Source organism: Bos indicus, chromosome 9, assembly GCF_029378745.1.
Source record: "Bos indicus isolate NIAB-ARS_2022 breed Sahiwal x Tharparkar chromosome 9, NIAB-ARS_B.indTharparkar_mat_pri_1.0, whole genome shotgun sequence".
NCBI classification, from domain to species: Eukaryota; Metazoa; Chordata; class Mammalia; order Artiodactyla; family Bovidae; genus Bos; species Bos indicus.
Genome location: NC_091768.1, coordinates 96,780,167 through 96,796,257, shown reverse-complemented (window position 1 = coordinate 96,796,257; position 16,091 = coordinate 96,780,167). Strand labels below are relative to the sequence as shown.

General features: G+C 53.3%; 1 protein-coding gene across 4 annotated transcripts in view; it reads right to left on the bottom strand.

Moving 5' to 3' along the window:
- Nucleotides 1-12,355, bottom strand: part of SLC22A1 (solute carrier family 22 member 1) — a 36,952-nt gene extending 24,597 nt beyond the window's left edge. Inside the window, exons 1-3 of one of the 4 annotated variants that reach the window (XM_070796487.1) lie at nt 11,838-12,355; nt 5,149-5,252; nt 2,255-2,409 (exon numbers count right to left, since the gene is read on the bottom strand). In XM_070796487.1, coding sequence (XP_070652588.1) covers nt 2,255-2,409; nt 5,149-5,252; nt 11,838-12,233 — 655 coding nt within the window. In that variant the 5' untranslated portion in view covers nt 12,234-12,355. The remainder of the gene's footprint in view (nt 1-2,254; nt 2,410-5,148; nt 5,253-11,837) is intronic. The other 3 variants (XM_019967661.2, XM_019967660.2, XM_019967659.2) reach the window with 3 other exon arrangements.
- Between the last annotated feature and the right edge of the window lie 3,736 nt (nt 12,356-16,091).

Below are 16,091 nucleotides of genomic sequence, written 5' to 3'. Positions count from 1 at the left end.
GGTGGTGGTGGTGGGGCCCGGCAGGAGCAGCAGAAGAGCGAGAGGGCTGTGGTGCTGGAGGTATTCCGAGAGGAAAGCAGATGGGGGGCTGGGGAGAGGGGCACAGGAAGAGCAGGCTTGGGGGTGGGGGAGGAAGACGTCCCCGGCTGGGAAAAGAGGAGGAGTTGGTCATGCAGACTGAAGGGGAGCCCCTGGTGCAGGACCAGGGAGTATGGGACCTCCAAGCAAGCCAGGGAGTCGTGGGAAGGATGCAAGCCAGGGTAGCACACACTCCGTCACAGACAGGTAGCATTCCGGGTTTGTCTTCCTTTCTCTCTAGCCTGGGAGCTCCTTGACGGAGGTTGTTGTTCAGTTGCTAAGCTGTTTCCGACTCTTTGCACTGGCCTGTAGCCCATGGGGTTGCAAAGAGTCAGACATGACTGAGCAACTTCACTGGTTGGTTGGTAGCCCAAGGACTATAGCCCACCAGGCTCGTCTGTCCTCCACTCTCTCCCAGAGTTTGCTCAAACTCATGTCCACTGAGTCAGTGATGCCATCCAACCATCCCATCCTCTTTCACCCCCTTCTCCTCCAGCACTCCATCTTTCCCAGCATCAGGGTCTTTTCCAGTGAATCAGATCTTTGCATCAGGTGGCCAAAGTATTGGAGCTTTCGCTTCAGCAACAGGCCTTCCAATGACTATTCAGGGTTGATTTCCTTCAGGACTGACTGGTGTCTTGAGAGTAGGATGGGAGGCTTTACCTATCTCGGCCTCTCCAGCCCTGCCCCTGTGCCTGCCAGAGGGCAACAGCCACACCGCAGGGAGGAGAAGGGGCAGGCATGGCTCTGGGCTCCCCCTGGAGCCCTTCATCAACCTCCCGGCACTGCGGTCCCCACGTGGAGGATCCTGAGGCAGAGAGAGATTATGGAATGTGCCCAGGACCACACAGCTGGTCAGACTTGGGTGTAGATTTGACCTTAAATTAATCCTTGTCACCAGGTGCCAAATACTGCACGTTCAGCCTCTAGATGGCTGGGCTGTTGCAGTTAATATGTGCTGAACTCACTAAACTTAACTAGTGTGTTCATGGTTTCTTGGGGGAGGAACATGGTGTTTTTTTGGCCCTAGTGAACTATTTCCTAGAATGTCAAGCCATAAGACATCGTTTTCAAAGATGGCAAGACCTGGCAAAAACCTGGACCATCCTCACTGCTGTCTGATGTACCCATCCAGCCATGCATAGGCTGAGAGATACACACACAGCTATTACGCTTTCTTCTACAGAAGTATTTTTCATTTTCTATTCTTACTCTTCATAGAAAACTTGAAAGAAAAAATAGTATATAGAATTACATTGTTTTACACTTCAGTTTTTTCGTCATCGTGTCTATCTCTTCTTTTTTGATTTGCTTGTTCAGTTGCCATGTCCGACTCTTTGAGACCCATGGACAGCAGCACGCCAGGCTTCCCTGTCCCTCACCATCTCCCAGAGTTTGCCCAGGTTCATGTCCATTGCACGGGTGATGCTGTCTAACCATCTCCTGCTGTCTTCTGTCTTTCCCAGCATCAGGGTCTTTTCCAATGAATCGGCCAAAGTATAAGAGCTTCTTTTATTTACTCTTATATCTTCTCCCCTAACTCTTGCTGCTGCTGCTGCTAAGTCACTTCAGTCGTGTCCAACTCTGTGTGACCCCATAGATGGCAGCCCACCAGGCTCCACCGTCCCTGGGATTCCAGGCGAGAACACTGGAGTGGGTTGCCATTTCCTTCTCCAAGGCATGAAAGTGAAAAGTGAAAGTGGAGTCGCTCAGTCGTGTCCGACTCTTCGAGACCCCATGAACTGCAGCCTAACTCTTGAGTGTCCTTCAAATCAGTGGAGTTTGTTGTATTTCTTTCGGAAGAGGCTGGTTCATTCATATTTAAAATGTTAAAACACTCTCCCACCTGTCTCCCCTTCCTACACAACTCCCATCACTGTAAACACATCACATGTGATCTCCCTTTCCCAAACAGATTAGTTGATATGGAAACAAGGATCCATATAAGTGGTTATATAAGTATCTCTCAAACAAAGAGAGACAGAAAGAGGCCATTCTGACAGCACACCCGGTTCCAATAACACAGACACCAAGTACAGCTAGCGAGGCCACACTTTCTCTAGGCTTCCTCCAAAAAAAAGCCGCCTCCACGTTCGGCTTCGTCCCATTCTGCCCCACTGTCTGACCTCCCGGGCTTCTCAAAGTGCCCGGAAACCTCGGGCCAGCAGATGCTTACTCAGGGTGTAGCCAGCCGTCCAGCTGCCCTTGCTGACCAGCCCCTGCAGCAGGCGGAAGATCAGCAGGGACGTGTAGTCCGGAGCCACGGCCGTCAGGACGCCCAAGCTGGCGCAGGTGAGGGTGGTAGCCAAGAGGCACACCTTGCGGCCAAACCTTCAGAGGCAAGCAGACATCGAGGTGAGTGCTGAGTGCTCACAGCGACGGAGGGACAGCAGGCTCTCTACTGGGAGACAAGACAGCTTCTCTGCGGCATCGTGCGGTCCATCACACATCGCGGCCCCTTCTCCAAGCCTGACCTGGTCCCCCTCTCTGTGACAGCGACCGGCAACTCTTGCAGGTTTAATGAAGTCACTCTGAAGAGGAATCCTGACCACTCTCAGTCAAGGACCAGGGGTCTCCCTCAGTGACCCACCCAGTTCTGACTCATCCCCTCTCATCATCTTTGTATTTAGCAGATTGCATGACTATTCACAGACTTAACAGGGTGCACCAGAAATCAGATCCCCGCCCCCCATCCACATATTTAACCTTATCAACGCTCATAAGGGTTTTCTGGGGAAATATTCAATTCTAATAGTATAACCACTGAAAAGTGTTTTTCCTTTCTATTTCCATGAGTAAAGTGGGCCGACAGACACATGAAGAGATGCTCAACATCCCTAGTCATTGGGGAAATGCGAACCAGAGCCACTCGGGAAGTCGCTGTAAACACAGGGAGCTCAGGGGCGCCCTGTGAGATCCTAGGGGGCGGGGCGGGGTGGGGTAGGGGGAGGTTTGGGGGAGGGGACGCGCGTCCGCGCGTGGTCCGTTCACACTGGCGCAGGGCAGAAGCCGACACGGTGTTCTAAAGCAGTTATCCTCCAATTAAAAATAATTCTTAAAAAACATTTAAAAAACTACAATGAGATATCACTTCACACTTATCAGAATGGCCATTATCAGAAAGACAATAAACAGTAAGTGTTGGCAAGGATGTGAAAAAAAGGGAGCTTAGGACACTGTGGATGGGAGTATAAACTGAGGCAGCCATTATGGAAAACAGAAGAAACAAGACAAAGGTTCTTCAAAAAGTTAAAAACGGAACCACCGTACAGTCCAGCCATTTCAGGTCTGAATGTTTCTCCAAAGGAAACAAAAACACTAATTAAAAAAGACATCTGCACCCCTATGTTTACTGCAGTATTAGCTAAATTGCCAATATATGAAAGCAATATATGGAATATATTCCAATATAAGCAATATATGGAAGGACTGATCCTGAAGCTGAAGCTCCAATACTTTGTTTGGCCACCTGATGTGAAGAACTGACTCATTTGAAAAGACCCTGATGCCGGGAAAGATTGAAGGTGGGAGAAGGGAATGACAGGATGAGATGGTTGGATGGCATCACCAACTCAATGGACATGAGTTTGAGTGGACTCTGGAAGTTGGTGATGGGCAGGGAGGCCTGTGGAGAAGGCGAAGGCACCCCATTCCAGTACTCTTGCCTGGAAAATCCCATGGATGGAGGAGCCTGATGGGCTGCAGTCCATGGGGTCGCAAAGAGTCGGACACGACTGAATGACTTCACTTTCACTTTTCACTTTCATGCATTGGAGAAGGAAATGGCAACCCACTCCAGTGTTCTTGCCTGGAGAATTTCAGGGACAGGGGAGCCTGGTGGGCTGCCATCTATGGGGTCGCACAGAGTCAGACATGATTGAAGTGACTTAGCAGCAGCAGGGGCAGCAGCAGGGAGGCCTGGCGTGCTGCGGTCCATGGGGTCGAAAAGAGTTGGACTTGACTGAGTGACTGAACTGAACTGAACTGATATGGAAGCAACCTAAGTGTCCATCGATAGTTGAATGAATAAAGATGTGTATATATACATATATATATATATATAAACCAGGGTCTCCCGCATGGCAGGCAGATGCTTTATCCTCTGAGCCACCAGGGAACACCACCATATTATATATATATATATATGTGTGTGTGTGTGTGTGTGTGTGTGTGTGTGTGTGTGTACAATGCAATAGTGCTCAGCCATAAAAAAGAACATATTTGTGACAGTCCAGATGGACACGGAGGGTAAAGCGCTGAGTGAAAGAGTCAGAGAAAAACGAACACCGTGTGACCTCCCTCAGACGCAAGACTTAAGAAACAAAACAAATATAGCTTCTAAATGACAGTTATCTACTCCTGAAAACAGATACATAAATGGATAAATACTAAAAATATTAGTGACGGAACCATTCACTCTACCTTCTTCCCACATGCAAAGATGATTAACATGCTTTAGGGAAATACTGCGGGGGGAAAACAGCTGTCCACACACACAAATCCACTTCCTCATCTCTCATCTTCAGCCTTCCACTGACACTGTCCTTGCTCACCAACTTCTACATGTTGAACTTCTCTCTGCATACCCTCTTCTAGCTTATCTCAAACTTGGTTTATCGCTTTAAATACCAATTACTGGTGGCAAATCCCAAATATTTAACTCCAGCCCGAACCTTATGTACCCAACTGTCTACTTGGCAACTCTTCTCTGTCTCACAGGCTGCTCTGAAACACATCTCCTAAAAGCTGCAAAGAAGGGTATTCTTAACCCTCTCTGTCTCAAAAAATGGCACTGCCCCCTCCACCCATCTTCCAGAAGCATAATCCTTGGCTTTGTGCCCCCTTCCTCTGAGCCCCGCATTGAGCTACACAACCTGCCTGGCTCTGAAATCCCCCCTAAATCCCCACCTTCCTTCCGTCGTCTTGCCCCAAATCGTCCCGCACTCCCTACCGTGTCGGGTCTCAGCTTCTGCAAAGATCCCCTCTGGCCACTTCTCCCACCACTGTCTGCTCAAGTCCCTTCTTCCCATGGTGTTGACGCTGTGCTTGGTCGGATCCACCTTTACATACCTGTCTGCGATGTAGCCGACTCCCAGAGAGCCCAGGAAGAAGCCCAAGTTCACACAGGACTGAAAGAGGTCCACCTTCCAAGAGTCATCACACACCAGGTTAAACTGCGGGTCGGAGGGGCCAAAACACACAAGACTGTTTGTAAGTTAAACTATGCCTACCGTTTTCCCTGCAGAAAATGTCAACGCATGACACAAAACTGTGGGATCCCAGGGCCCCTCACATCCTTTCCTTTCACCACATTTTCATAAGACAACTTCAGGGTTTCTGGGGAATCTCAGGCAGTGTCATTACACGCCTAATATCTTTATCTTGGGTTTACCCTCAATACACACTAATTAAAGAGTCTGTTGTCAGGTACCCCTGATAGTTGTCAAAGGACAGGGTGGCCAAACGGTAAGGTTTCTAAAGGAAATACAGCAAAGTAATTCTCCAAAAACGAAAATGATGTAAAATAAATATGACGTGTTTCCCAGAATTGGTAAAAACCCTTAATTAAGAAAGCTGAGGACCAAAGAATTGATGCTTTGAACTGTGGTGTTGGAGGAGACTCTTGAGAGTCCCTTGGACTGCAAGGAGATTCAACCAGCCCATCCTAAAGTAATCAATCCTCAATATTCCTGGGAAGGACTGATGCTGAAGCTGAAACTCCAATACTTTGGCCACCTGATGCGAAGAACTGAGTCATTGGAAAAGACCCTGATGCTGGGAAAGATTGAGGGCAGGAGGAGAAGGGACAACAGAGGATGAGATGGTTGGATGGCATCACCGACTCGATGCACGTGAGTTTGAGCAAGCTCCAGGAGTTGCTATGGACAGGGAGGCCTGGTGTGCTGTAGTCCATGGGGTCGCAAAGAGCTGGACATGACTGAGTGACTGAACTGAACTGAATCACATGTTTTATTCCATAAATTCTACCCAATAATTGTGTAAATTTGTCATGACTGATGGAACTGTGAGTATCAACATGAGAATTTCTGAGCAAAGAAGCAGAGGCCAGCTGGTGGGGGCTTCTGGGGAGCAGCCCTGCATGCGGGGGAAGGGGGAACCCAGAGGCGGCAGGAGATGCGGAGGGTCCCATGTGCCTGGGAGGAACCGAGGCAGAAGGACAGAGGCAAAGACATGAGCCGATCTGCCTGGGCGTTATTGGGAGTGAGGTTCAGGGACCGCCCCTCCGTGTTTGGCACATTCATGGTGATGCCAACATGCGTGGGCGCTCTGGGAGGCCCGAGTGCAGAAGCATCCCCGCTTGGAGTGCAGAGGGGCAGAAAGTAGGGGGGCCTCGGTCTCCTGTCTGGAAGGTATGTGTGGAGCTGCTCCTGTCACCATCATGAAGCCACTGTGGGCGCTGCAGGGAGAAACCATGTGCCCATGGTTTAGTAAATAATGAACCATTTAACTTTTTAAATGAGGCTTTAGTTTTTGTTGTCCAGTCACTCAGTCACGTCTGACTCTGTGACTCTAGGGACTGCAGCATGCCAGGCTTTCTTGTCCTTTACTATCTCCTGGGATTTGCTCAAATTTATATCAATCGAGTCAGTGATGCCATCAAGTCAGTGATGCCATCAAGTCAGTGATGCCATCCAACCATCTCATCCTCTGTCATCCCATTCTCCTCCTGCCTTCAGTCTTTCCCAGCATCAGGGTCTTTTCCAATGAGTCGGCTCTTCTCATCAAGTGACCGAAGTATTGGAGTTTCAGCTTCAGCATGATTGCTTCCAGTGAATTTTCAGGGTTGATGTCCTTTAGGATGGACTGGTTGGATCTCCTTGCAGTCCACAGGACTCTCAAGAGTCTTCTTCAGCACCATAGATCAAAAACATCAGTTTTTCGGAGCTCAGCCTTCTTTATAGTCCAACTCTCATAACTGTACATGACTACTGGAAAAATCATAGCTCTCAGTAGACAAACCTTTTTCAGCAAAGTGATGTCTCTGCTTTTGAATATGCTGTCTAGGTGTGTTTTATTACCTGGGAGGCTTTGCTACCCATCTCCTGTAAAAACTTAGAGTTGCATGTGTGAACCATGCCCTTGTCCTGGCCCAGTGGTCAATCATGAGCACTTTAAAAAAATAAACAAAAAGGTAAAACTCCCTGCTACCGTTTGACTTTCAGAACCTAACAATCAGCTCGTGCTACCACCTGCCTTATGCCCAGATCTTGTCTGCTCCTGTGAATAGCTCAGCTCTTGGAGGCAATCAGCATCTCCCCCATTCTTGGCTGATCCAGATGTTTCAGTTCAGTTCAGTTGCCCAGTCGTGTCCTACTCTTTGTGACTCCATGGACTTCAGGACAGGCTTCCCTGTTTCATCACCAGCTCTCGGAGTTTGCTCAAACTCATGTCCATCGAGTCGGTGATGCCATCCAACCGTCTCATCCTCTGTCATCCCCTTCTCCTCCCACCTTCAATCTTTCCCAGCATCAGGGTCTTTTCAATCTTTTCTTCGCATCAGGTGGCCAAAGTATTGGAGTTTCAGCTTCAACATCAGTCCTTCCAATGAATATTCAGGACTGATCTTCTTTAGGATGGACTGACTGGGTCTCCTTGCAGTCCAAGGAACTCTCAAGAGTCTTCTCCAACACCACAGTTCAAAAGCATCAATTCTTCGGTGCTCAGCTTTCTTTATGGTCCAACTCTCACTCCCGGTGTTTATTCCCTTGAAAATTCAGCTGGAAGCACACCTCCCTGGGGAGTTTCTCCTGCCGCTGTTCGGCTTCTCTGCGGCCCTGGGCCCTGTCAGTGGAACTCGGGGGAGGCCGCTCCTGAGAGCTGTTATCTCGCTGGCCCAGGTCAGCCTCTCCAGCGGCCTCTCTGGAGCCCCCACCTACATCACCCAGGACGATGTTCTGTGCATACTAGACGCCCCCGAAGCCACAGGGCAATGGTTTTGAGGTGTTTGTTCTACTCTTTGCAATCAGCATCTTTGTACAATATCTCTGCCACCCTCCCTGAAATGTCCTGCGTGCCATCCTGCTCTGGGGGCGTGCAGAAGCCAGGGAGCTCATGGAACTGCAGGAAGGGGGGCCTGGCCTTCCCTACTGATGCTGCCTCCTTTAAGAACTCTGCCCCCAGCTATGCCAAGGGGCTCTGTCTGCAGGCACCTGCCTGCCCTCTGCGATCCCAGACCCAGCCACTGTCCCCAGGGACCCTCTGTGCCTCTAGGAAGATGGAAAGCCTGGAGTTTGTACAGGGGGCGCACGGGATGGGGTGGGGTCTCCTAGGCCCGGTCCCTCTCCCTGCTGGGACTTCACTGGGGATTTCTCCGGGGCCAGGCTGTGTGGTGGACATGGCCTGTAGAGCAGCAGGCTGGCCAAGCTCACGTGGCACACAGTCACCCAGCGTCCTTGTTAGAATCCATGTTCCCGTGGGTTCTGTCTCCGCAGATCATGGGTCAGAATCCAGGTGATCCCGGGGATCAGGTGAGTTGGGAAACCTTCCTACCCCAAATGGACCCTGACCTCTGCCCTCAGGGTGGGGAGGGACGGGGAGCTGGGTGTTCAGAGAGGTCAGCTCGTCGCGTTCCCTTCAGCCAATTCCAACGTCCAAGGCAAGGCCATGTGAAAGATTATTTCTGCAGAAATGAATAACTAGGGAGGTTCTCCCCCAAACAAGCTTCAGCTTAGGCTGAGGGCAGGAGGCAAAAGTTGTTGTGAAGCAGTGGGAAGGGTGAGTCAGAGGAGGCGCGTTCCGTCCAGGAGAAGCGGTCCTCCACTCCTGAGGCCCCGCGTCTCATCGCCTCCTCACCTCCAGCTGGATCCCACCCCCAGTACACTAGCGTGCCCCCAGGTGAGCCCTAGCCCACAACCCCTCCCCTGTCTCCCCCAGTCCTCCCCAGAGTGCTCGGGTCCCCGAGGACCTGGAAGACTGCTCCCGGTTACCACCGTCAGCCAGTCGGGACTGTGTCCCCTCCCCAGGGCCCCTGCCCAGGCCAGGCTCCCCACATGAATGAGCTGCTACTTCCCTGTGTTCCAGCCTCACTGCTCAGGTCTCAGCTGCCTGCCTCCCCGGCCAGGACCCTCTGGCAAATCGGGCCCCTCCTCCTCCCCAGCCCCTGCCAGGTCTGCGTCTCTTAAATCAATCCTTTTTGATCCTGTGACAGCCGCGTTGGCTGACAGTCCTGCCAGGGCCCGTGTCGGCCTCTTCAAGCTCTCCCCACCTCTGGGGAGCGTCACCTCCACTCTCCACCAGCACCTGGACCGTTCCCAAGGTCCAGTGAGGACTGTCTTCTTGCTATGCCTGAACTGCCACTTGGCACAAAGGTAGGGTTGCCAGTTTTAGAGCAAAAAAAATATGGGGTGCCCCTCCGAACTGGAATTTCAGATAAGCAACACTTTTTTTTTTAGTGCAATCATGTCCTCAGCAGTATCTGAATTCCCAGCCTCAGCTGTCAGTATCAAATGTTATGCAATACCTGGGACCTAATTATCCTAAATAAATATTCATTGTTTACCTGAAATTCAAATTTAATGGGCGTCCAGCATTTTATCTGGTGACCTGATGTAAGATCTCAGCCCTCTGGCCCAAAGCTGAGCCGCCACCATTCTGTCCATGACTCCTCTACTGGATTCCAGTCACTCCACCAACTCATTGCTCCCTGAACGTGGTCCCTGCCCCCCTCCCCTGAGCTTTGGTTCACACTCCCCAACGCACCCTGCTTGCTGTCCTAGCAGCTCAAAATACCACCCTGGGTCCCATTCAAATACTCCGTCCTAAGGACCTACTGTGTAGCATAGGGAATTATATCTGATATTTTGTAATAACCTAGAAGGGAAAAGAATCTGAAAAAAAATAGATATCTACATGTATATAACTGAGTCAAGGAGGTGGCACAGTAACCCACTCCAGTGTTCTTGCCTGGATAATCCCACAGACAGAGAGGAGCCTGGTGGGCTGCAGTCCATGAGGTTGCAGAGTCGGACACGACTGAAGCGACTTAGCCTGGGATGGCATAGCTGAATCCCCTTGCCTGAAACTAACACAACACTGTCAATCAACTACATCCAATGTAGAAAGTCTGCCACCTCCTGCTGGAAGGCCCCAGCGGCCAGCTGAATAGTAAGGTCCCCCTCCCTGTCTGGGACACTGATCTTATTCTCACGGTCACCACCCCTCCCTGGCTCCCTGGAGACTGCAAACTCCTTGAACTTCACGGGCTTCTTCTGTGTCCCTCCTGGCATCATACCCAGTGCCAGAACAAAGGAAAAGTTCAGGACACGGTTACTGAGGGAATAGACGGGGGGAGTGAATGGATGAATTCTTGCACCTAGCTGATCCTTTCCAAGCAGAGTATGCCTCAGCCACAGAGAACAATACGTCCCCGTCTGGGTCTGTTTCTAGATTTCCAGCTAGAAGAGCGGCCAGTTCAGCATCCCTGGGAGGCGATCCTCTACCTGGACATCTGTGGTTGGAGGACACTTCAGAGACCAGACGTCTGAGCAAGGGCACCCACACCTGCTCCCTGTCCCCCAAGACAGTGGGCCGTGGGGCTGGAGGGGCAGACACGGCGCTTTTCTCCAGCTAGACGTGTGCTGCTCAGGCCACTCAGCTACCTTGCTTCAGGTGAGCAGTTTGCTAACAGACAGACTTTGCATAGTTCTGGTCTGTGGCTTCACCAAATGGCTTCCCTGGTGGCTCAGATGGTAAAGAATCTGCCTGCAATGCAGGGTTCAATCCCTGGGTCGGGAAGATCCCCTGGAGAAGGAAATGGCAACCCACTCCAGTATTCTGGCCTGGAGAATCCCATGGACAGAGGAGCCTCGCAGGCTACAGTCCATGGGGTTGCAAAGAGTCGAACACGACTGAGCGACTAATGTGTCTAAACTTCTCCTGTGACTTCGCCAAGTGACCTTGAGATCAGTTTCCAAGTGCTTACTCTTGTCACAGAATAGCACTTTCCAAAGGGTCTATGAAGGAAAGAAATCTGCTGGCTTCTCAGTGAGATATTCTCAAAGCAAACGCTCAGATAACCCACTAACCTATCTAGGCAAGTGCTCTGCCACCATCCTGCTCTCCTGTGGGCCATGGAGGAGACACTCAGGGCAGCTGGGTGCTGGACACCCAGGGGTGCTGACCCAGCCACTCTCTGGCTTGTCTGATCAGCATCTTCACGGTCCTCGGCCGAACCCTGGGAAGCAGGTCATTGTCATCACTGGTTTACTGATGAGAGAACTGAGGCTCAGAGAGGCTGAGTAACCTACACAGCGACACTTAGCCAACTCAGGGCGTGGCTGAGACTCAGTCAGACTCCAGGGCAGCTTCCACACCGCCTCAGAGACCAGCGTTGAGCTGTCACATGTCCACGGCTTGTGAATGGAGGGAGGGGGCCTCTCATCTCTGATGGTGGGGCCGCTGGCCCCCAGGTGGATTCTGCAGGCCCGTGGAGAAGCCACTGGGGCAGAAGGGTGAGGAAGCCAGTCTCCCTGGGGGCCCCCCATCCAAGCAGTCCAGCTCAGCCTGGCAGGCGATGGTGTCTCTGAGCCCCAGTTCCCTCCTCTAACACCCAGAGTGTGCGGAGGATTGAACAAGGGAGGAACGGCAGTGCCCAGTACGGAGTCTGATACGCCAGAGTTCAGAGAACACGACCCCGCTCCCTCTTTGCTGATGTGGGATCGAAGCCTGTAGGATTCATCATGTTTCCTCTCTGCCCTGAAACCCACATCATTATCCCCACAGCGAAGGCCTGCTCTTACCTCGGTCACGATGGAGGAGCCGGGCGTGTCGTACACCCAGCCCTGCTCGCAGGGGCCCAGGGGCAGGGGGCTGCCGTTGGTAGCCAGGCTGGCCAGCGGGTCCAGGCAGCCAAGGGTGCTCTGGTTCCAGTCCACCTCGTAGCGGAGGCACTGGCTCTCGGGTCCCGGGCCTGGCACCGTGTAGTTGAGCTCCTCCGCCAGGCTCCAGCCGCATCGCCGGCTCAGCTCCGCCACCCCGGGGCTCCGGCAGCGGTGGTCCGGGGTGAAGGCCAGGAAGACGATGCCCACGTAGATGGGGGCGAAGGCGGCCGAGAGCAGGCACAGGATCAGGAAGGTTTGCTTCTGGAACCAGCCGAACTCCCCAACCTGCTCCAGTACATCATCTACAGTGAGCATGACTGAGCCTCCACGCGCATCGCTCTGAGCGGACCACAGCAGCTGCAGGGCCCGGGGTCAGGGTCTTATGTGGGTTTCTCTGCAATGGGCTGGTCTGAAGTCGAAATGCTGTCTAAGCATCTTGGCCTTGGAAGCCAACCAGCTGGAAACAATCTTTCACCCACAGGGCAGGTTTCAGGCAGGGATAGGAGGAGGATGATTGGTCAGACTGCTGGGCTGGGGGAAGTCACCTGGGCTGAGGACCTGATTCTGTGGCACTGGGGTTCCCAGAGCCAAGGGAGAGAGCAAAGGTGGCCATGACCCTCCCAGCAGTCTCTTTCAGGCTCTTCCAGAGGGATCCTCTACTTGAAAGCTTTTTTATCATCCAGATAAACAAAAACAGCACACGGGCTGCCAGGCTATTGACCTGCTACTCACGATGGGGTGTCTCAAGCAGTGTGCATGGAGGGTCTGGCCATGGGCGATGGGAGAGCCAAGCTCCCCAGACTGACTCACTTCCCTACATCCTTATCCCAGGGTAGAACGACTGCCTTCTTCAGGACCCACAAAGGACTTCTCCTGGCATCACTCTGTCCACAGGCAGTTTCCTGGCTGCTGGACCACGATGCACCCACCCTGAATCCCCAGGAAAGTGGGCCACAGGGGCCCTCTAGGCACAGATCCTGATGGGTTTCCTGGGCAGAGTTGCTGGTAGAAAAGATCAAAGGGCCGCAGGCAGAGAACACCTCCCCCTCCCCCACTTCAGCCTGGGAGGACACAGAACATTAAGGCTGGGTCCCGCCTCCACGCACGCAAGAGGGACAGATAACAGATGAACGGGTGCCGGGTGCCCTCTTGTTCCCGGGACCCTCATCTCTCTGTTCCGTGGACACGGGGAGCTGGCCCCAAGCCCAGCGGTGCACCAGCTGCTCTGGTGAGACAGGAGGAGGCTGCAGCTGTGCAAACTACTTCCCTACTTGAGCTGAGCACCAACTGGGGTGCTGTGGGAGGGGAGAGGGCAGGGAGGGGGGCAAACCTCCCCAAGGCATCAGCTCACCCAGGCCAGGTGCTGCCCTTCCTGCCTGAGTGAGATAATAGAACTGTGTCTCCATCACCCCTCCCTGTTCTTGGCACAGGGCCCCTGAAACCCTTGACACTTCCTAGGAGTGTCTTCTGTTCCATGAGGTGACTCTGGGCGGGCTTGTGGGTGGCTCCTGGTCACGGGTAAGACCAAGCTATGGTTGTGTGCTAGGGTCTTCCCAGGTGGCACTGCTGGTGAAGAGCCCGCCTGCCGACGCAGGGGACACAGGAGATGCAGGCTCCGTGCCTGGGTGAGGAAGATCCCCTGGAGGAGGAAACGGCAACCCACTCCAGTGGTCTTGCCTGGAGAGTCCCATGGACAGAGGAGCCTGGTGGGCTACAGTCCATGGGATCACAAAAAGACTCTGGGTGGGTGCCTGCCTGCAGGTAAGACCGAGGTGTCATTAGAAACTTGGAACTTTCAGCCCCATCTCCCCATTCTCTTGAGCATAAAGGGCTGACATGGTCAGTCATGGGTCATGCCGATGGGGTGAAGCCTGCATAACAGCCCCACTACCCGGGGTTCAGAGCAATCATATCCACACCCCAGGTCCGTGGGGACCACAGCTCCTGTACTGGGACCCACCCCCTACCCCCCACCCCCGCCCTGTGTGTCTCCTGGCTCCTTCAATGCTGCACCATATTCTCTAATAATCTGGTGGACAAGTCAACAGTTCCCTAACTTCTGTGAGCCGCTTTAGGAAATCAGAGGCTTCCCCCATGGCTCAGTTGGTAAAGAATCCACCTGCAGTGCAGGAGACCCGGGGTCGATCCTTGGGTCAGGAAGATCCCCTGGAGAAGGAAACAGCAACCCACTCCAGTATTCTTACCTGGAGAATTCCATGGACAGAGGAGTCTGGTGGGCTACAGTCCATGGGGCCGCAGAGAATTGGACACAACTGAGCAGGTAACACTTGCTAACAAATTAGTTGACTCCAAAGAGGGAAGAAGTCAGAGGACCCTGATCTGTAGCCAAGTCAGGCAGAACTGTGGGTCACCTGGGGCCCTAATAGTGACTGGCATCCGAGGAGGGGCGGTCTTGTGGGACTGAGCCCTTAACCGGTGGGGTCTGAGCCTCTCTCCAGGCCGAGGGGATCAGAAGTGGGTTAAATTGTGGGACACCTGGCTGGCACTGCAGGCAAGTGTCTGGTGTGGGCAAAAGCCCTGCATTCGGTGACCTGAAGTGAAGTGTCCTGGGAGAGGAGTGAGGAGGACTCACGGGAGAAAGGAGAATGGGGTTTCCTACACACAAGGATGTCCCTGTTTTTCTCCACCACAAGTGGCCCTGAATGCACAGGGCTCCCCTGCCTTGCGTCCTCGGCTTGGGAAGCGGCCGGGTGCTAAGGCCCTGCTCTCAGCTCATTGTGGGGAGGAAGCAAGCAAGGCCCTCCCCGCACCCACTCTCCAGGCCGGACCGGACCCACCACGCACTCTTCCTCGAGGAGATGGCAGGCACCCAGGTCTGGGCAGAGCTGCCCTCCTGGTCTCAGTGTCCTGAGAGCTCTTTTCCCCCTCGGACCCCAGAGCAGGGAGACCTGTGCACGGCTCTGCACGGCTCCCCCCGACTCTGTCTCCAAGCCCCTCGGCCAGGTGCACATGGGGTGGCCGGTCATCCCGGGGTCCAGACTGCAGAAGTGACCCAGGCTGGCGGGTAAGTGTCGCCTGGGAAAGGCCAGTGCCACCGTCCTCACTGGCATCGGGGGTGACGGGCCAGACTCCTCTCTGAGCACAATATTCACTATGTGATCCCGTGAGAAACTTCGAGGTTAGAGACAAGAAACCAAGGCCCTTGTCCGCTGTCATGCCACTGGTTCTTGGCCAGTTCTTAAGAAATCAATTCACTGAAAGCCACAGGGCTAGTGACCAACAACCGTGTTTCCAGGACTCTTGTGATGCAGCTCAACTCGCCCAGCAGCTCAAAACACAGATTTTGTGCAAGACATGTCCTTTGTTCCAGGACAGTTCACCCCAGGCCTTGGGACCTCCTGAAGTTAAGGACAGAGGCTGGGCTCCCCTCTGGGAAAACAGAAAAGGAACAGGCGTTCGGGGCAAGCCCAGAGCTGCAGAATGAAAGCCCGGCCACCAGGGATTCCCCAGGTCCAGATGACCTCCCAGTGGACTGATTTCAACACAACTGGGCTGATTTTCCAGGAGGGCTTTGCGAAGACAGGCTGGCCTGCCTCCCACCCTGTGGCCCCGAAGCTCCTTCCATCACAGGGCGCCCCTCCCACCAGGCTGAGCTGGGGACAGTGGTTGGGGGGCCGTGGCTGTCCCAGGCCTGGCCCCAGGGTTGCTGTTTCCCTCTCTGTGCTGTCCGGAGGGGTCCCCCGGTGACCCTGACATCTTCTTCCAAGGCAGCATGGCTCCATGATGCCATCGGGGACAGGCATTAACTCCAGTGGGGAGCGTGGAAGCCACCAGAGGTGTGGGAATAACATGGGAACCCATGATAAGGCTCCCGCAAGGCCCTCAGGGGCAAAGCCTGTCTTAGGGGCAAAGTGCGTTCCCTGCACCTCAAGCTCCTTCCCGAAGTCAGGCCGGCTCTGCTGGGTCTGCATTTCCTGCCCCAAAGTCCTGACACTGAAGGCTGCTGGGCAGAGTGCTTCCTCCTCCCAGGCCTCAGTCAGTTGTTTTTGTTTTTGTTTTTGTTTTGATGGTTGAGGATGGTTTATTAAGCTGTGCTTTAGTACGGATGCCAGGGTTTGCCCATGGCGCTCACTGTACAAGGCCCTGACGTGCTGCCAGTGTTTCTTGGCAGGAGTCTTCTACCTCCATTTCTTCCAGGGACAGGGATGGTCC